This window comes from Paramormyrops kingsleyae, chromosome 16 (genome assembly GCF_048594095.1).
Source record: "Paramormyrops kingsleyae isolate MSU_618 chromosome 16, PKINGS_0.4, whole genome shotgun sequence".
Taxonomy (NCBI): domain Eukaryota; kingdom Metazoa; phylum Chordata; class Actinopteri; order Osteoglossiformes; family Mormyridae; genus Paramormyrops; species Paramormyrops kingsleyae.
The window spans coordinates 18,337,314-18,359,625 of NC_132812.1; the positions used below are offsets into that span (position 1 = coordinate 18,337,314).

Consider the following 22,312-nt stretch of genomic DNA (forward strand, 5'->3'; position numbering starts at 1 on the left):
CAGCTCTTAGATGCTTGTACTGCATTTTCACTCCTGAACTGCATGGTGATAAATCATTGCTTCCCAAAAACCAGTCATTGTCCTTGTGCTGCACCTTGATGCATATGGAGTCTCTTCACAAACCTAAGAGGATCACATACAAACCCCTGACCTCACTCTTGTGTTATTTGTATGTGTATGAATCTCTACACTTCAGGCAAATGCATAGGTTCCATAAAAATGCATTTAATTTCATGACCCCAATGCAGTATGTTTTACCTTCATTATACAAAATCTCTGCTATGATCCTCACCTTCCTGTGACCAAACCTTTCCCTGCCTCTCACTTTGAGAGAAACAGGCCATTGCCTTTAAGGCGTCCTGTCGCTTTTTCTTTGTGTGTTGATGCACTAGCCTTGTAGCATCTGGAACTATAGTTCAATGAAGCCATCAAATGCCTGCCAATATCTTACGCAGATGAGACGTGATTGATATTTCTTGCCTACCTTGAGCTTTCATCTGACGGGAAATATGGTGCCAAGTTCTGCTGTTACTGACATCTGACATAAATCAGCTGCAATTTCATCAGTCAGAGAGAGGCTGTCAGTCTTCCTCACTCCATCTGTTTTTGCTTAATGCTCAAAGTTTTGCATTGTGCACTTAAGACCTATGAGCAACGCCTGATCTTTATATAACCACAGCATTCCTTCATTGTTCACTCCTTAATAAACAGGACACATTAGCTACTGAGAAATTCCTGAGAAACAAGGGTCATGGTCTTTGATGTTCCCATTTCTATATGCAAATATAACTTTACAGGAAACATTACCTGGTGAAACTTTTTGAATTACCTAGAGATATTCTTGAATCTGTAGACATTCCTTTAATACTTTATGGGAAAAAGCATGCAACAAGTCAGTAATTATAATTATTTAGTACATACTAAGATACTGAATGCTGAACAATCAGCAATTAACACAAAAGCAAAATCTGACATACTTATTATTCACACTCTTTGTAAGATCTATCACAAAAAAATAAATTATCCTAAAATAATCTTGTGTGTTCTGTGTGCTAGATTTAACACACACATGCTTTGGTTTGCTACGCTACAACTACAACATCACAATGCTGCTATTAAGCTATAAGGACATCAGTTGTTTTTCTCCCTCATAAATCAGTTTTTTGGGTCAAGGAATTAGGACAGGATTAGCAATAAGTGATGGTTAAACGACAGGAGTGAGGCCAGAGAGCCTATATAGGCTGACAATGTGTTCCATTTCATTTGCACATAAAACAGGATGTTCGACCTGGGTTTTCCCCCATTTTTCCCATTCCCACACTGCCAGGAAAAGATCAGAGAGAGGCCACTCTCCATGATCTATTTTCAGTGCTCATCATCTCCCATTTTAAACATGAAAGTCAAACAATTAGCCTTTAAAAGAGTTCTGGTGAAGAATACTGTTTTTCCTGTTCCTGTGCTTCCTCACTTGTTCTATATGCTCAAATAAAGACTTAAGAACTACTGTAGGTTTTCAGTCAGCATGATCATGCATGAGATTTCACTCATGATAGCCTGTCGCTGCGGAACTGGACTAAGTTACACAACTTCATAAGCCCTATATCCCCAATATTCATTTGAAAACCACTTTACAGTCTTCATGGCACATTGTGAGATCCTTACAGATACAACCAAACCGTAGCAGCAGATAAAATGCATGAGTAAACGGGATCTGGACTACAGGCTTACAGCACACACATTCATCTGGATTACTTCACAATCTTGTCATTCAAAATTCTGTTTTGAGCAACATCAAAATGTCACATTGCTAAGTATAAGGCTGTTGCACCTTTAACCTTTTCTATAACTTGCACGGAAAATGGAAAAAAAAGAAAAAAAAAGACACCAATAACCAAAGCATAATAGAATGTAATAATATGAGGACCTACTTTTCCATTATTCACTGCACAGATACTGGTGCATCATCTAAAAAGATTATCTGCAAGGGTGCTTCACAGCTTGTCCTGCATTATTACAAGGATTTTAGTTGATTCGTTTTACTTTGTTAATTTTTGTCACCCAAAGAAACTTTGATATCTCAGTTTACTTTTCATGACAGGGCAGTTTCTGTTTGGGCCGTTCGGAGAAGGCTGGCACATACGCCGATTAATGGTTTCCAGTATAGCTGTAGGCCATTTGCCTATTTTCTCATTTGTCTCTAACGATGAAATAAACTGAAAATAATCATTTCCTACTTCCAAATGGGAAACTGTTATTAACACAGATATTATTGTTTAAGAAAATTGGATATTATACCAGTGGGTTCTGCCTGGTACTTCAGCTGTACAATTTCTTACCACCAGTGCTTATTTAAACAGCTACACTTACATCCATGTTCTAGGAACGAAAGTCCATTAGCCCATCTCCCAACGCACACGGATATGTAATTGGGGAACGGAGTTTAATAAACAGTAACCACAATCACTTGATAATGAAAGCACTTAGTGTCCAGCACATATAATTTACTGTGGCACTAAATTTGGCATGGGGAAACCTTCCCCTGGACAAATGTTATGGTTTCAGTATAGAGTGTCAGTCAGTCAGTCAGACAGAGTCTGAATATAAAGTGGCAGCTAACTTTTGACGGTTCACATGAAATGAATAAATAAAATGCACTTTAGAGATTTTGGACAAATGGGAACATGAAATTGTATTATCTTTAAAGAAACCCATTTAATGGTATACTGCACTTGTTTACATTAATTATTTACTACTAATATTTAAGCCATGTTACTTATTAATATGTTGTTCTGTGAAATATACACCTCCCGTTAATTTGCAGGTGAGGCCATAGCAACTTTAAGCGTAGACACGGGCCAGGAGCGCACTAGCTGCCTTTCCTAGACACTCGGACATGATGCCAAGAAGCAGGAAGGCAGGCTTGGGGGATAGGACACACTAGCAGAGATCTGATTAAAACCTGTCTCAGAGGGATCTGCTGTCAGCCAGCGCGGTCTCTCATTCGGCCTGCGTTTTGCGCTGGTGTGGCGGCACTGCCGTCCTTTTCGGGAACGTCGTGTCAGCGGTTAGTGCAGAACAGCCTGTGGCCAGCGCTGACATTGAATAAGCTCCATTTATGCACACTGACTGTACCTGCTCACGCAACACTGGCTAAGGAGGAAAGGGGGGCGGGGGGCACGATGGCCGCTCGTGCCAGTTTATACTCCTCTGCACGTCCAGCTCTTTTGAACCTGCCATTGACTTTACCAGAAGCCGTCACCATGGAAACAAAGAATTGCAACAAAAAAATAAATAAATAAAATAAAATAAATGCTTTTGGACCATTACATTGATCTCAGATGACCCACATAATAATAAATAAATAATTTGAATGCTATTTAAGTACGGTTATTGCCATACCTTGTTATATTTCACCTTATTTAATAACTAGTTTTCTGCATGTGCAAATGATGATCAACAACAGTGTTCAGCAGGCATTTCTTGCACCATATCCTTTCCATGATCCCAGGTCACTGCCATTATCATATTCAGTCAGATTTTTCCCTCACCGGACTACAGATAATGCCGATTTTGATTTGGCGTAAAAACTCATCTGATGCCTGTAACAGGTGTGGAGGTTCTTTGAATAATTCACACTGAAAGGAAATGCAGTAAATCTTATTTCTCTCAGAAAAGGCAAGGCAGTCACAGAGATAAGATTAGTGTGCAGAAAGCGGGAGGGGACAGATCACCCCATCATGCAAAGATAAACCGAGCATAAAATTCAATTAAAGCAACTACAGATTATTAATCTCAGAAAAGTAGCCCCGAACAATGTTAACTTGCTTTATCCTGGACAGAAATAAATACAAACTTCAAAGTGCTTTCAGAATTCAGAGTGTTTGTGTCTGTGCTGTGAAAGGGTAGATCAGCCACGTCATGCGGGTGCTTTGCAATAGTACCACGCTACTTATCCGTGATGCCAACAGCTTCATGCCAATTCCATAAAAACAAAATATAACTATGCAATTCATAGATCACGCTTATCACTTCACAAGCTGCTGTGTAGATAAAATCTGTCTACAGAGTTATACAACTAAACCGGTGTGGAATCAATAAAAGGCAGAGGAATCAGGTGATCTGCTCGCCTGAAGCTTGGTTTCGGTTTGTGAAAAAACCCACCGCAATTCTCCTTTGCAGCTCTCATCTCTCCGAGCTTCACCTTCCATTATGTACAGATGCTCACTTCACTCTGCCCAGGCGTCCGCTCACTCTTATCTGCTCAGATATTATACATTCATAGCTATACTAGGTTTGTTTTTCCAGCTGAAAAATGGCAGCGGCACATGTCAAGTGTGACTCTTCAGACCGGAATCAACTCCAAAAATCCAGATCATTTCCATTGACTTTCATGGCATCTATCACTATAAAATTAACCATCACGCCAGTTCTACACTGTACCATCACTGAAAACCTGTAAAGCATAATACGGCACTAAAATAGCTTAACTTGGTTTCTTTAGTTTTTAGAAAATATAGTATGTAATGTAAGCTTTCATGAATTCACTTTAGACATGCCTTTTCCGTCCATGTGGGCAATGGCTGTTTTTAAAGATGACCTCCACCACACTTTTTACCAAGGTGGCTATGGAGACCGATATTTGATGGACATGAACTAATGTGACAGTGAGGAACTGCAAACTGTTCCTTCAGCTAAGGATTATGTTAAAACCAATATGACAGAAGCATGTCAACCCATTTCTGGAAATTAGAGGCACATACCAATACCAGTACTAGACTGGCAACTCTGCGGATTCATGGCCTATTTCATGTTAACATTAATTTGTTCAACATGAACAGCAATGATGAAAATCCAAAAGGAATCCCATATAAAATGCAAGGCCAATTATGTTGAGCAAAGAGAACGCTTTTCCTACAAAGGTGATAATAGCTTTTTCATGTCTTTAATGAGGCGTATTTGGAACGCCTGAAGGATTTCTGCAAACTGATATAATCACCAGTACAAAGAGAGATGTTTCAGATAGAGAACCACTTGCTTTAACTCCACCTATTTTACCCAACAGCATCCAGAAAATTCTGGCCTGTGACCAAAATAGTTTTGACTACTGTCCTTAATTGGTTATTAGTAAATACTTCCCCTAAAATTATTTATAACTAAACATACAGGCTCAAGTATTGGGTTAGATATGTAAAACTGTATCCAATTATTTAAAGTGGGATCTAATAATGTATTACCTATAGCCATGTTCTTCAACTTGAGTAGTAGATATCTGTTTCTGTAGGACCGTGTACCAATGCTCGTTAGTGTCAGGCTTTGCAGAAATCAGAGAAAGTAACACAGTCTAAGGTACTGTAAAGCAAAATTAATATTCAGTAATTCTCCTGGGTTTGACTTAATTAGATCGCCATCGTAATAATATCCTGCTCTATTTCTGCATTTCAAGGCACCATTTCCATTTGGTAGCAACAGGTCAAACATCCTGTGCATTTTTTTTTTCTTGTGGAACATTAAAACTGGCAAGAGCACAAAACAGACAAAAACCTCCTGATTGGTCACGTATAAGTCACCAAGCCCTAGGTCATTAAATTCTGAGTTTCATGCTGAAAACATACTCACTCCCGTTCTCCATTAAAAGTGCTTGGCATTACACTGCATTTCACTTTAATTTAATTCTGCTTCATGCAACTTCTCTGCTATAACAGTCCTTTAAAAGTGAACAGAAGTTTGCAGTAATAATCTGTCACACTAATGAAAAGCACACAGGCCTACGTGATGTGTGGAAGATGTATTGTAGAAAAATACAAATATATCAAAAGTTTTGACAGTCAAACTTTGAGAACAATGACATGTCGCATCAATTAAAACGGTTTGGAAGACAGATGCTGATTCCCCATTTAGGCTGTGAATTGTACACAGACCCAATGATAGGTTCTGCTGCAAAATCAGCTCCTACAGTATATCCCACACTATAGACAATACATACATTTGGACTGTGCGATATGACGATATATACCGGGTGATGAAATAACGTCTATCGTTTCATATTATGTTCTATCGTATATTTCGTGGTGTCGCAAAACACACTGTATACAGCAACATTTTTTCATCATTTGGATGACAATTTTGCAAGGTTACACACCACCACATGGGAACCAAACAAAATATGAGACTTTTTTTTTGACTGCATTCACAGATCTTTGTGGGTTCCTGAAAAATGGTCCCGACAAATTCAAATTAACAGGTTTTTAATCACATTGTGGGGTACGTTTGGTCCCAACAATGTAAAATAAACATTACCCACACATACACTGAATATGCATATTTTTTTTATCAATTTAACTAAGAAAAAAGAAAAAACAAACAAAAAAAACAACCTAATCTAGGCACAAAGTTAAGGAATGACAATCACCCAGTAATGTTTGATGTAAACTATACTAAACATTCCAAAGGCGGATTGCACAGATAGCAAAGGAGGGTTTATCTTTTCTTTCAAAATGCTGCTATACCAAACTGTCACCACATGATCCAGAAACACCTGCCGAAACAATTTTGAGTGCAGGCACTGTGACAGGGACAAATAATAACAGTGCAATAACACCTACATTTATCCAAGCTGCGGTCTCTCAACTCCAATGAAAATCATGCTGACAGAGCTGTCTGCTAACAAGCCTGTGTTTTTCTGTGTGCTTAGCTGTGCCCCATGCCTCTATCTCACCTGTAACCCTGTCCCTGCCTTCACAGTCTGTGCTTAATTGTGTCCCTCTGCTCCTGTTGTATGGTTCACTGTGCCCCTGTCCACATTACTACGTGTTAAAAGGTGTCCCTGTGCTCCCATTGCATGGTTAACATATTGTCCTCAAACTGTATGCTTAACTGTATCCCTGTACTTACATGGCAGAACTTACTTCTCAAACAGACAAGCATTTCTTTATTTTTAAAGAGGTGACAAGGCGACACTGGCCTAAAGAACTATTGAAGTATGAATTGCACAGTGCAGCAATGCTTTTATGCTCATGCTCACTATAGATGGCTCCTCCAAGTCCTTTACATAGTCTTATTTCAATTGCAAAAAACTAACAACACCATTTTCCAGAATTCATTCCAATCACTGTTGTGTGGCAGAAGTTTTTGGGAGCTTAAAGGTCACATATCTAATTCCTGCCATACAGTAACAACAGCAAGTCCTGACATAAGTCTTGTAAAAGGCCAGAAAGTCAGCTAGTAATATAGAGTATTTTCTACCTCCGCTTGCTATATTTAAATGCCTACTAATGCAAACTTACTCTGGTGTACAAATGCAGCCATTAAAAGTTACTATACTACAGCCCTGCTGAATTCTCAAATCTGGTTTGTCAGAAAGATGGCAATTAATTTTCTATAACTGCCAGTCAGGTGAATGACAGTAGTAAATCAACGTGCTATTTAAATCAGTATGTATGTTTAATAGTAGTTCTACTAATAACTGTATTTTTGGGACTTAAATCTAAAATACCATCCTCAGGTACAAACATGGTAGGCAAATGTGTAATAAGCGGGGAATAAGGGGGTGGAATGCAGCCTGAATCGCGCATTACATGCTGTCAAATGCAGGGGTAATCGCCTGCCGTTGCATGCCGCTCTTTCTTTGGCTCTGCAGCCAGTTAAAAAAAAGCACAATGAATGACTGCTTCTGCACTGACCCTTACTTATTGCAATAAATGGTGCTTTTTGGATAAAAAATATAGAGAAGAGGTTTGAAGTGTCTTTTACATGGAGCATTTGTGCTTTCTTTGCTTTACTCAGTCAGTAATTTGGTTGAAGCACTTTACTTTTTGAGAAGCAAGTATTTTCATTGCAATGAAATTAATTTCTAGAAGATTTATTCTAGGAAATGCCTTTTACACTTTCAAAATCTGCATCTAAAAATGATATAAAAGATTTAATTGGAAAAGGAACACTCTATGAGACCCCCCACACCAATGTAAAGGCCACACAAATGAAGATAATATCAAAAAGGCACCATTAATGGGTTACAATAAAGCTCAGTACTGTTGTATTGCTCTTGTGATTTCCACTTGGACTACAAGTTGAAACTAACTGATACAGGCCATTACATTAATATTAAGCTCTTATTAGTAATATCTGGCAATGATTACAGTATTTCCAAATGCAGATCCTGTAAGAGACTTACCTTTTTAAGGGAGGACATGAAGGACAGAGAACCACCTTGGAGATTAGTTACTCACAGATAAAAGCCACTGATCCAATCAAGTAAGCAAATACAGCAAAATAATAAATACGTAAATAAAAATCACAATTATGTTTTCCTAAGCATTAAATAAATCAAGGTGCAATTCATGCTGGTTTGGATGCAAAATTTGTTCGCAGGAAAATAATTGTTTTGCGATAATGTGCAGTGCTAAACATATAAAAAAAAATATACAGTGGCTGGTGTGAAAGATGTACCGTAACTGTACATGCATTGATGCATGATTAGAAAGCCAAGCAGGCCTACAGCTAAAATGTAAAACCCACAACTTGATTAGTTTAGTTTTCCTAGAGGCAGCAGCATTGGTTAGCAGTATTCATCACCTGGAAATCGTCCTCCCTTCTGAGTCGCTACCCAGGAACTTGAATACACTGTGGCCTTCATTTATTTTTGCTGTCGGACATCCGAGTGCAACCTACAATGACAGTCCTGTCATTGTGATGGATCATATATATTCTCCAACTTAATATTAGACATCCCAGAATTCCTCACAAGTCATACCAGAATAGAATGTTTCTCTGGCTATCAGAGCTATCCTTGACGTAGGCTGATAAATGTACACAAATGTATTAATATACACTACACTGGAGGGTTCTGCAGTAAAGGCAATAACTGCAATAACATTATGAATAATTTTCTCAGTTCCTCAAGCGAGTGGAATATGGTGTCCCTATTGACACAAAAAGTGCTGCTGCTCATCTACTGCTAATGAAACTGTTATATTTATATATCATTAAAGAAAGCAAGGAAATTAAATTTAGAATTGTTACTCAAGCAATGTATATTCTTGCATGACGATACGCTATGTAACAGTTTGTCCTCCATTTTCTAAGTATATTCTATTAAGCTGTATTTATTAAGATCGGTTACGTTTTACAGGTACTGTTGGAGTGAAAATCTTTTCATTATAAGGAAGCACTCAGTATCCACGGTACATTGATGTTAATCATCCATAGTACAACATTTGAATTCTGCTGTACATGCTGAAGCAAAGAATGAAAATGTAATTCTTTCTCCCGGCTGCCACCGTTATTGTGAAGCAATGGCTGTCATCTGTAAGATTATTCAAATTTATGTGGCAAACATGAGTCAAACTGAAATATTAAATAATCTTGATTGCTGGGGGGGGGTTAGTCGTCAGCATGAGCAATATTCAAGAAAATATACAGCAGGCAAACAGCACGCAGGCAAAGCTGAGAAAACTGTTAGTTTGCCATTCAGTGGAAGCAGGATGTGTTAGATGGTGAATGTTCACCTGTTTAAATTAAATACACATTCGGTCAATTTTACCATGGTTACAAGACTTCAGAATAAGCCTCTGAGAAGTTGGACTGAGACTTTGCCGGGGATCTGTAAAAATCATTGAACAAAAGATGTAACAATCAAGTAATGTGTTTTTCTTACAGTGCATTGAGCCTTTTTGCAAGCACTTTCAAGTTGAACTGCATATATTAACGCTGACACACAAGGCTTTTGATAATGATTAAAAATAGCGGGCCATTAAGAGAGACTACGGAGGCCAAGCAACTGAAACACATGTGTGTCTGGTCAGTGGACTGCTGCTTCACATCCTCAGTTAAATCTAGGACTGACACTAGCCAAATTAAGTATTCATGCGACATTTGTTATAATTGTTGGGGTGTTACAACAGCCCCTGGGGACCGTTGCTATTCATAATGAAGCACATACTTCATGCAATGTAAAGGAGAGGCAAGCATGTTGATCAAAAGAGTCGATGACAGTGGAGGACTCACCTCTTGGCCTGGGCGCTCTCTTGCGCCTGTCCCTGAAAGCAGCTCCGGACTGCAGGGCCTCCAGCAGGCTATCCATCACTCCCGTCTCATCATTTTCTACAGGGCCAGAGAACAAGTTCAGGAAAAATATATATAGAAATATATGGAAATTTGATTCTCCATTATAGTGTACTTTCAAAATTTCTATATGTTGAAATCGAATGTTAGAATACACAGTCACTCTGTCAAATATAAAAAGGCCCACGACTGTATCCCAAATTCGAATCCAGTTCCGCATCCAGTTTTTTTTGTGGTGACAATCCAATAAAGTGAACTGAATTTCGACCGAGTAACCTTGGGCCATTGCATTGTACACAGAAAAGTCTTGTGTCCTTACAAGGTCAAAATGCCTGCATTCAGGTCTGACTCCTCTCAGACTCCCACTGTATTACCTTAATGTCCCTTTTTGCTTTTAGGAATGAGACTCACACAAGAAATGGATTTTCATGGAGCACAGCAAATCAATAAATTAGAACATCCATTCCCGCAACTTTTTTTTGCCAAGAGCAAAGCTTCAATATTACAAGTAAAACTGTATAAACTGCTTGATAAAAAAACAAACAGAACAATACTTGCATGGTTAAAAGTTAGTAAAAAGAAAAAAAGGAATTCGAGTTACTCTTTTACCTTAAGGCAAGTTGTTTCTTTAGTTTCAGAGTAAATGAGTAAATTGGTGGTTGTTATTACAACCGTACACAAGGTATTACTCTCTGCAACCCAGACCAGGATAAGAGGTTAGAAGATGGATGGATCCACCCCCAGGATGAACCATCTCTTAGGTTTATTCACTGGAATGATAAGCCCCACTGTCAACAGACTATTGTGCTGATTGTGTCATTGTTAAGACACTACAAAAATCCCCATTTCTTTGAATGGAGAGAAAATCAATGACTTACAATACTAAAGAACAATCAGTTGTTTCTTTTACATTGTCAAGCTATTGCAGTATAACACATAAGAAAAAAAGTGATTTAGCACACACTTGGCAGTGTCTCAAGAGCAATAAATACTTAAATGTAGTCCTGATGTTTTTTAGAAAATGTCATTGCTAAAAAAATACACTAAATACTGGCATCAGAAACATTCATATAATTTCTGCAAGTATTTTTATGACAGACAAAAGATATTTATACAAGTGAGATTTACACAATGTTAGGGTAGTATGTCCTGATTCATATGACAATCACAGATAATGCCACTAAATACTCATATTAATACTTTTCCCTATTACTCATCACAGAAAAAATGCAGCCCATAACCCTTTAGCTCAGTGTGATGTAGTTTCGTAATTTGAAAGTTGTTGTCTAAAGTGTAACTGATGTTCCTTTTACCATATAGTGATATAAACAAATGAAGGTGGTAAACCAGAAGACATACACAAGCCTGCATGCAAGTTGTGCCACCTCACAATACTGACAAAGGGGGCAAACACCACAAATTTAGCTAAACATATAAAGGACTGACATGCGACGCAATAGGAAATGTTTCAAGAGATACGTAACTTATTTTTGAATTAATAAACTATATCTGTATGAGCCTGTTACATGTAAAGTGGAGATCTGACATGCATTTTTTCTATGGTTTAAAACATATAATGTTCCACATTAACACACTGGTCTGCAATTATTTTTACCCGTGGGTTGTGTTCGGCTCAATACGACATTGTGTGGTCATGATCATAAGTGTTGATCATTTGGAAACAAACTTTTACAATCGAACAATTGGTAGAAGCGTTTATGCTTTGAGACACAAGGCATATAAAAGCAATATACAGTAATATTAATTATATGGTATGCACTTACACTAACAAATATTTATGATTTTATGTGATGTTTAGTTTTTGTGTGATTTTTTTAAATTTCTATAACACTAGATCATTTTATCAAGTTTTAACAAGTATAACTCTAGTTCATAATGTTGACAAATTATGTTCCTATTGAAAGCGTTGACTTTTGAAGAGATACAAGAAAGATGCATTTTGTTCCTCACTGCTATTCTAGTGCTATTTTTTATACTCAAAAGGTTAAACATATCAAACATTTCACTTTGTGTGATGCAGGTTTTACTACAAAGAGAGGTGACGACAGATACTGGGAACAACTGCCCACCACTATTCTTATATGCCCTTGGTTTTAAGTGTAAGTGTTATGGCTGTGAAGAATTAGAAGTTCATTGTGATTTGGCCTGGTGCTACATTAAACTTTACATTTTTATTTTTTTTTAATCATTTCAAGATAGTTCTCAAGACCCAGTTAAAAAATGCAAGTGAAAGGTTACATATAACATTTATGGTGAATAAAACATGAAAAAGCAATTTCTTAAATTAGAAATGTAGTCACACTTCAAAAGATTATCCATGTAACAGATGTTAACACATAACGTGCCATTTATAATTAGCCTCTTGTTTAATGCAGTGCTGAGACCTACTTCCTAATCTGCATTAAAGAATAAGTGTTCCTGAATTTGACAATATGGCTGATTTGGCATTAATGGCAGTGTTTGAGGGTGAGAGGGATGCACGTAGGAATTTTCCACAGTGTAGCCCCCAGGACCTCAGCAGAGGATTTCAGGATTCCCCTCAGTGAACACTTGATTCAAGGCAATGAACACTGAACATTGCCAAGGCGATATCGACAGGGCGTTCAACACACATAACTGATGTCCTGCTTTTGTATTCAGTTTGCTCCTGTGCCGTACTGAAAAGGTCTATACTGTGTCTCTCCTGCTAAACTAACAAACACCAATTTCTACATTATAACTGAGTTTGTACCCTGGCTACATGTGTGTGGAGTTGCATGTTCTCGTTGTGGGGCTTCCTTCGTGTTCTCTGGTAATGCTCAGGTGAATTGGAGCTGCCAAATTTTCCATAGGTATGCATGTGTGAGTGACTGGTGTGTGCGTGCGCTGTCTGATGGGTTGGTGCCCCATCCTGGGTTATTCCCTGCCTTGTATGTGTGAGTGACTGGTGTGTGAGTGTGCCCTGTGATGGGTTAGCGCCCCGTCCTAGGTTATTCCCTGCCTCGTGTGTGTGAGTGACTGGTGCATGAGTGTGCCCTGTGATGGGTTAGCGCCCCATCCTGGGTTATTCCCTGCCTCGTGTGTGTGAGTGACTGGTGCATGAGTGTGCCCTGTGATGGGTTAGCGCCCCATCCTGGGTTATTCCCTGCCTCGTGTGTGTGAGTGACTGGTGCATGAGTGTGCCCTGTGATGGGTTAGCGCCCCATCCTGGGTTATTCCCTGCCTCGTGTGTGTGAGTGACTGGTGCGTGAGTGTGCCCTGTGATGGGTTGGTGCCCCGTCCTGGGTTATTCCCTGCCTTGTGTGTGTGAGTGACTGGTGCGTGAGTGTGCCCTGTGATGGGTTGGTGCCCCGTCCTGGGTTATTCCCTGCCTCGTATGTGTGAGTGACTGGTGTGTGTGTGCGCTGCCTGATGGGTTGGTGCCCCGTTCTGGGTTATTCCCTGCCTCGTATGTGTGAGTGACTGGTGTGTGTGTGCGCTGTCTGATGGGTTGGTGCCCCGTTCTGGGTTATTCCCTGCCTTGTGTGTGTGAGTGACTGGTGTGTGAGTGTGCCCTGTGATGGGTTGGTGCCTCGTCCTGGGTTATTCCCTGCCTTGTGTGTGTGAGTGACTGGTGCGTGAGTGTGCCCTGTGATGGGTTGGTGCCCCATCCTGGGTATCAGAAAATGGATGGATAGATGATAATGTAATGTGTTATAATAATTAAAACGTGTATTAAAACAATTCATGTAACTTTCTGATGGGACACACACCAATATTACAAAAATGACAGATATCCTTGGTAGTCAAAAAGAATGTGGAAGACCAGAATTATGATTAGAACTAATTGCCATGAAATACTTTTGCAGAAAAAAAGGCACAGGACTTCTGAGAAGTAACAAGGAGGAAGTATGAGGGTAATCTTCCTTTGAAGATAACACGAGTGAACGGAGCTTTGATGTTCTAAGTGTCGCTCGTTCGATTTCTGCCTTGTAATATTTGAAGGACCTGCGACTGGCTTTCAATAAAGTGATGTACATAGAACCTTTTGCTTTTTAAAGAACCGCAAGAACACACACGGTTGACAAATGGGTGAACATCTAGCAAAACGTGGATGCAGGCTTTTTGCTTAACACAGCTGGCTACACGGCTGATTATGAAAATATCTAGAGGTGTTTATCAATGGAGAATGCCTTTTCAGCAACTGAACAACCTTAAAAGGGTGTGCTTAAATGTGTAATCTGCTGCTTGAAAGACATTTGTTTTATTAGGCCTACCCAGGGAGTTAAGACATCAGATTTGTCTTATGGAATAAAATTATATATGATTCTTTATGCAGAGAGAGTAATATTGCAGGTGGTGCAGAAAATACAAGAGGAACACTGCTCTCAAAACACAAGAGGTAAAAATCAGTTCAACTTATATATGACGATGTAAATATATAGTTATAGAAATAATTGTCAGCAATGCAAAAATATGAGAAGGATGAAATATAAGATAAAAATCCAGATCCATTACAAAATGGATGCTTACAAAATTATAAAATGTTTAAAAGTGTTCACAAATAAATAAGAACATGCAATCTATCATTGTACAGTAAATTCCAAGAAGTTTATCCAAGTGTCATCAAGTGCTACTTGGTTCTTGCATTTAAACCTGTTTGAGTCTCAGTATATTATAGTTTGAGTAAAAGAAAAAAAAAGTAAATACACAACAAATATTGAGAATCCTGACTTCAGATGAATCTGGCATTTTGGAGGAAAACATGCTACACTGATCCCTCATCAGCATGTAGTTTTATTTCATGCATCATTTCCTTTGCTCTTTCCTAAAGAAAGATTTGTTAAAAATTCTATATTCATACAGGGTTCAGAATGATCCCCATGGACATCGCATTTCTAGTTTTTCTTATTATATTTGTCCTTGCACACAAACATGAAAGTGGCTCTTGGTTACAACCCAACCATATACAGTATAATTCATCAGTGTCAAGGATCGTTCTCAGTTTTACATTTAAGTAGTACTTGAGTAGTAACTGAGTTACTAAGTTACTTGTGCCCCCTCAAGTAAAGTTTTACCAAAATGTTTCCTTTGATTGGACCTACAGCAGTTACAAGCTCGTGAAAAAGCAAAGACGACACTCACTCAAATACTTTCCTCAGTCCAACTATAAAAAGCGTCATGTAAATTCGGGTTACTGAAGGAATTGATTCATTCAAATGCATGTAAACTAATTCAAATGAATTTAAAGTAAACGGCTACCACTGCCAAAGCAATGCAACATATTCACAATCCAGTAGGAATGCCAAGATCCTCGCATGTCTGCGGCAGCTCGAACTGCTCTCTTCCCCTGCAGCTTGAATGTGAAAATTGTATCGGATAACATATCTCAATATGGATAAAATCAAAAGCAGCCAAGCCCTATAAAGTAGTAATGGGTAAGGGGGGAGGGGGTGTTTTGTGCCTACTGGCATTTATAAGCTAAGTTACACTAACACATATTAGCTAGCTGAGCAACTTACCTTCGACATTTTACATTGCAACTGTGATTGGCAAAAACACTATCATTGTTCTGAAAGGACCAGTGACTGGCCGTTGTACTCTTTTACTGGTTCCAAGTCATCAGACCACTGCTTATGTGGTACTCTGAAATATTATATACTGTGTCCTATTTTAAGTGACATTAAAAAATTTCACTGCTAATATTTCGTAAGCCCAGGGAGGGATGATCACTGACCCAACTGTACCAGGTCACACCCAGAATGAAAGCTCTATCCACCCAGTACAATGAATGTTTCACAACTGTTCCACCAGTTCTGTAAACTTGATATTAGGGTATCACTTATTAAGAACTAGGGCTAACCTTGAGATGATGTACTGAAGATTAGGAAGAGTTGAAAAAAGATTAAAAAATCTCTCTCTCCATTCAAAGCTGCGATTACTTCACGTCTTTACTGTGTCTGTCAACTGATACAAGGCCAAATGCCTGCAACAGAAAAAGCCTTGAATGTGTCCTGAAAGACAAGCTCATTAGAGATGGGCTCTTTATGTTAGTAGCTGAATGATAACCCTCCATCCACAAAATATTTTGGTTTTGTCATAAATGAACATCCAAGAAGATTATAAAATCCAAATAAAGGAGGGAAGAGTTATATTATACACCCTCTCCAGTGGAGTGTATTAGGTGTTTAGCAGACTTTGCATCAGAAAAGGCTGATAAAAATACAGAAAATCACAAATTATGTAAAAACAACAGGTAAAGTGTGTAATTGTTGGATTGTGTTCTGTTGATTAGGGCATACTATATGCCTACTGAAAACCATTAATACCACAAAGTTAGTGATCCATTCAAATGTTTTGTTCATTTGAATTAAATCACTGATGAATGAATAAGCCTCAAAAAAAAAAAAAAAACCTTGATGACTGAAGGGAAAAAACACACTGCAGAGATGTATTAGCTGAAACATGCTGATGTCTCCAGTAGGTAATTATAATTAATTCTAACCTTTTGCAGGATACTAAAAGGTATGTTGTCCTAAAATAGTTTTAATGAAGGTTACTGATGAGTGTCTGTGAATGTGTCTAGAATTTCTTGTTCTTAAGTGCTACACTAACCGCATTTAATCTCACAGGTTTTGTGGAAATGCATGCCCTGAGAATTGTGTTCAGAGAAATTCAGGGTATTTTCAGATACAGAGAATCTGCTGTTGTATAACATACAGAGTTTCACAAGATTTTTACTCAATGTCATAAAATCATGCCACCAACATTAGGTTATTAGACAGCCACAGTTCCAGCTACTAATTTAACCATAGTCAGCCAATAACATCGGGGACTGAGGTCACAAGCTGATTGGAGTAAATCTATTTCAGAAGATATACAGTAGCCATTCAGGATGCTTCTTCAGCAAGAAGGCTAAGAGGCCCTAAATATGGTAACAGCAGATAGGTAGCAGTGTGCATGTGACTGTGCTGAGGATATTGAACTTTTGACCAGGGAAGTACCTGCTCAATTCTGAGGAGGGACATCTCTCTGTCTGATAAATACTGTACTAAATATCAAATACAGTAAAACCTTGGATTGTGAGTAACTTGGTTTGTGAGTGCTTTGCAAAACAAGCAAAATTTAAATTTTTTTTTAACTTGATAAACGAGCAAGGTCTTGCAATACGAGTATTACGTATACGCTTTGTCTGCCTAGCGTCACATGATCACAACTTAGTGGTGGTTCTCTCTCTCGCTGCGGGATTGTGGGTAATCGTCTCCCATGCTTGGTCTCAGTCGACGTGCCTCACTCGTATAGTCAAAATTTAGTAGAAAGGCACCACCCGAATAAGGGCGTAGCAGTGCGAGCGATGAATCTGTTTAATGACAATGCAATGTCCACATTTCCACAAGACCGAAAAGGAGGCAAAAGTGGCTGTCATTGGATAGGTTCCTCGTTAAAGTTGCACAAAAAGAAAAAGATTCCAGTGAGCCAACAGATAGCAGTGATTCCGTTAGTTACAGTGAAAGTCGTCCTACAAAATAACCCTCCTCTTCTCCTCTCTCTCGTCTCCCTCACACCATCCACGATTCTTTTCAAAGGTAAAGTGCATGTTAATTTGTTTTATGTATATTTATGTACATTTTTATATTAATAATTTTTATATGGATATTTTTGGGTTGGAGTTTCCATTATTTCTAATGGGAAAATTCACTTTGATATACGAGTGCTTTGGATTACGAGCACGTCCTCTGGATAGGAAAGCATAATTTAGACTGCATATTCCATCCATCCATTTAGAAGTGGTCAGGGTTGCAGGGAGGCTTGTAGGCTATGCCAGGCAGCATAAGGCACAAGGCTGGACTACATCCTCCATGGGATCACCAGTCCATTGCAAGGGATGTACACACAAAGAATGAGACATACAAATGCTCTTTGGGCAATGTAGAGATGCCAATTAGCCTAATTACATGTTTTTAAACAGGAGGAGGAAATCAATGCCCAGAGGGAACAACAGAGGGAGAACATGCAAACTGCACAGAAACGAAGGTGGATTCAAACCACCAACCCTGAAGATGCAAAGCCAGAGTGCTGCTCATTGAGCCACCAACCCAGGAGGAAATCTTCCTTATTACGGAGGATGGGCAGTAATCTTTTTAAAAGGCATCACTTTAACACTGTAAAGGGCGGAGGGCTCCGTTCTGCACCCATACCTGTGTTCACCTCCAGAAGCCTCTTCTTCTGCTGCTGCTGCCTCTGGCACTTCTCCAGCTCTGCTTGCTTCTTGGCCAGTCTGGCACGGAGCTGCTTCTCCTCAGCCTCCCTCATCTTTACATTCTCCTTCACCGCTTGCTGCAGAAGCCCAAAAGATCAGGCACTCAAAGCAGGAAAATTACACCCAGGCCACAAGCTTGGGGAATTAAAGATAACAGCATATTTACTGACCCTACAGTCGTTTTCCATAACTGCACAGAAAATGGACTTCATTAGTTAGCCAAGATGTTACATGCTGTTCTCAATGTGTTAAAAAAATAAAAACAGAAATGTGTTTAGAAAATCTGAGGTGTCCTATTAGAATGGTATCATATTTTTCTACCATTAGTAGCTGGAGAGACCCTAAAAATCGATAAATCCTATTTTCTATGAAGAATGGTAGTTTGATGAGTGTCAGAACACTTGGGTAACCAGAAAACATAAAATACATATTTTCTTCATTCTTCATTAAAAACAAAGCAAAAATGTACTTTCCAAATCATACTCATTTCATATTTTTTCATAATCATCTTTGGTAACTATCAATTTTTATTATATAAATTAATTACTATTAATATATATTCATTTGCATGAAGGCACAAGTATAGAAAATTTATGCAAGGGCCACAAATCTGCAGCTTGCTAAATGGTGTATATGGACACAAGCCAGACAACTTCGGGACCAAAGAATCAAGAACTTCAGCGCTAATACCATTTTCCATTATGTTTGTGAAAGTTTCTGCCTGTAATGTGAAATGTTTAAAAGCGAGGGGGTGACACCAGGTAATGCAGGAGAGGGGGAGGAAATGAGGAGCGTTTGTTTCGAGAGAGAAAGGTATGGACTCCCTATGTGATGCATGTGCAGTTCAGCTATGCAGACTGTATATATGCAGTATGTGCACCACCACTTACAACTCAAACACAGGGGTTGCGTGTGTGTAACAAATTACACATTTAAGAGTAAAAAAGGATTACTCATCTGGAATCAACAATAGTGACAGATGATTTGGACCTAATTCTTAAATTCAATATTTACTTATTAGATTTAAAACATAAAGTTATTATTTATTGTTATTATTATTATTACTACTATATTGTTGCCATGATCTTTACTGTATCCTGCGGCTAAAGACTGAATACAGAAGGTAAAAGCAGTCTTGCAGATATCTTAGCTGTAACATCTTATTGTTGTTAGAACACTATCAAGACACTTTAGTGAACATACATTATTCCATACATATACACTACTTATTATGACACAAAGTAAAAACAAGTCTCTGCAAGGCTGTAGCAATTACACTTTCCTTGTGCCTTCATGTCTTACAAGCAGTTAGCACTGAATTAAAATAGCTTATTTGCACATTGGCCTTCAAGCTGATCACAACCACACAGATGTGTACCAGGTCAGGTCACATCGGGTTGAGGAGCATGCGCTGATGTACAGCGTTGCCACACCCAGCACATGGCGAAACTCCTGGGGACTGCGGCTAGCGACCCCCCAGGCAGACACACGGTCCAGTCCCACCCTCCAGAAATGACCATCCACCTGCCACAGCCTGGTGTTACATGGGCAGCCCCTTGGCTTGGTCCAGCTGCCTGGGTCCTCAGCAACGAGGATCCTATGAGCCAGATCACCCTCAGGGAATCGCACCACAAGGCCATAGTGCTTCATTCGGGTCATTCGGGACTCATCTAGCAACCGCTCATTCAACACAAAGTCAAACCAGCCGTGCCCAAGGATTCTCTGAAGAGACACAGTACCGAAGAAGTTCAGTATTCATCTCAGCTCACTGGATAGCATCCATGTCTCATCTTGGTTTTTATCCAGGACACTTGCAATCCCAGATACTCAGACTCCTTGCTCAGGCTTACAAGAAACCCGATGAGAGTCTCCAATGACTTGGTGAAGATCATAGCATCGTTGGCCAAGTCAAGATCAGTAAATCTTTCTTCATCAACTGATGCCCCACAACTGCTGGACCTGCCCAACACCCAGTCCATGCAAGCACTGAACAGGGTAGGAGCAAGAACACACCCATGGCAAACCCGAGAATCAACAGAAGAACGCGCCACTCAGCACGGTACTCTCAGTACCATTCTACAGGATGGCCATGACGTCCAGCAATTTTCAGGGGATCCCGCAAAGCCTCAGGATGTCCCACAGGGCAGCTCGATCAACTGAGTCAAATGCTTTACAAAAAATGATAAAGGCTGCAAAGAACCTATGCCCATACTCATGGTTGTGCTCGATCTGAACCCTCAGTGCCAGGATGCCATCGATGGTAGACTTCTTAGGTCGCTGACACGTGAGCAGGTGATCAGGGATCCTGTTAAGGATGACCCTAGCAAGGACCTTACCTGACACTCACAGCAGCGTTATCCCTGTAGTTTCCACAATCCAGGCAATTACCCTTTCCTTTCCAGATAGGGACTACATGTCCCAGGGATGACGCCTGACTCCGAAATGGAAGCAAAGCTTGCACGCAATGCAAGGAGGACAGCCTAACCACCAGCCTAGAGAAGTTCATCCCGGATACCACAGATCCCTGCGGCCTTCCCTACCCCCAGCTGCTTCATCAACCGTGCAATCTCAGTGAGATTAGGTGGTTCACAGCTGATTGGAGGATCAGCCTTGAGAACTGTGGACCCAGAGATGCCCAACGTCCTAGCTGGAGGGTCAGCTTTAAACAACTACTCAAAGTAGCCCGCCCAGCGAGTCACAACTGCAGTGTCATCCGTAAGAACCATTCCATCAACGACCCTGACTGCAAGTCTCCGAGAAACAGATTCGGATATACGTAATGCTTCAATTACTCTGTAAGCAGGACATGGGTCACTAGACCACAGATGGTGTGTCACCTGCTCACAGATTCGTCTAACAAACGCCTCCTTATCTGCCCTTAGAGCCCTCACAGCCATCCTCCTCAGTTCCCAGTACAGACTGGAGTTGCCACCAAGTCGTGTGCTGCGACTCCTTTCAATAATATCCAGTGTATGTATGTAGCAGGGGCATGTGCATAATTATGCTATGCAAAAAAGGAGAAATTTACAGGATGCAGATTTACAAGGAACTGATATGTTTAATAATAATAATAATAATAATAATAATAAATATTATCGTCATCATCATCATCATATTTCCTAACATGGTACAACTCCCACTTCTTAGAATAATCAAATAATGTTTATGATTCATGCTTAGTTCATTTGCCACTTGGATATATTTCTTTTCAAATTCCTAATTGACACACAATTACCAACATTATACTGTTGTATTAGCTGTGAATAAGATGTGACAAATGTTCAATTTTCATTTTTGGGAGTAAAAGCCCAATGTACCTAACCAGGTCACACCTATGATCTCATTTATCAACTGTGTGTATGAACAATGCTTTGTGTACACATATTTTTATGCATAGAATGGTATTTTTATCAGTTTCTTTCTGTGCGTAGAAATGTGCGTATATTTATCAACATGCCCGACCATGTGTACCCACTAACCCCTAGCGGTACAGAAGCATAATTAGAGTACACCGATCTGCATATAGTATACGCACAAACTCCCACTTAGAAAAGAACCAATGATAAAGGGGGATGATTTTAAAAAGTTCAAAATCAGAATGCAACAGGACACATTTGTCGAACTTTACTATAGAACCACAAGACAATGACAGTAAAAATAGCCTGCTTTCAATGTCTATAGTTCACATATAAAATGTCATGAATTAAGGTCAGGAACACCAGCTATTTCTTTCAGTATTTGAGTGGCATCAAAGACAGACATGTGCAGAACTTAATACAGTTTAGATAATTCATACATTACAGACGCTCCTCTACTTACGTACTTTCAACTTACGAACTTTCAGACATACGAACAAAGAGGACTGTAAGTCCAAATAGTGCTTCTTGGGCTCCCATTTCCTGTCTGCAACATCAATTGTTTTTTCTGCGCGCCAATTCCGCCTAGTACGACTTCTGACTGCTACTCCTGCCCCGCTGCAGCGTAGCATGCGTACTCCCAGCATCCTGGTTCTTT

At 39.4% G+C, this 22,312-nt stretch overlaps 1 protein-coding gene across 6 annotated transcripts in view; it reads right to left on the bottom strand.

Moving 5' to 3' along the window:
• Positions 1-22,312, bottom strand: part of LOC111834110 (protein diaphanous homolog 3-like) — a 190,002-nt gene that overhangs the window by 24,499 nt on the left and 143,191 nt on the right. For 4 of the 6 annotated variants that reach the window (XM_072700476.1, XM_072700475.1, XM_072700477.1 and 1 more), the window contains 3 exons: positions 18,237-18,375; positions 10,003-10,098; positions 9,539-9,598 (listed from right to left, as the gene is read on the bottom strand). In XM_072700476.1, coding sequence (XP_072556577.1) covers positions 9,539-9,598; positions 10,003-10,098; positions 18,237-18,375 — 295 coding nt within the window. Of the gene's footprint in view, positions 1-8,571; positions 8,664-9,538; positions 9,599-10,002; positions 10,099-18,236; positions 18,376-22,312 lie in introns of all 6 variants that reach the window. The other 2 variants (XR_011982953.1, XM_072700478.1) reach the window with 2 other exon arrangements.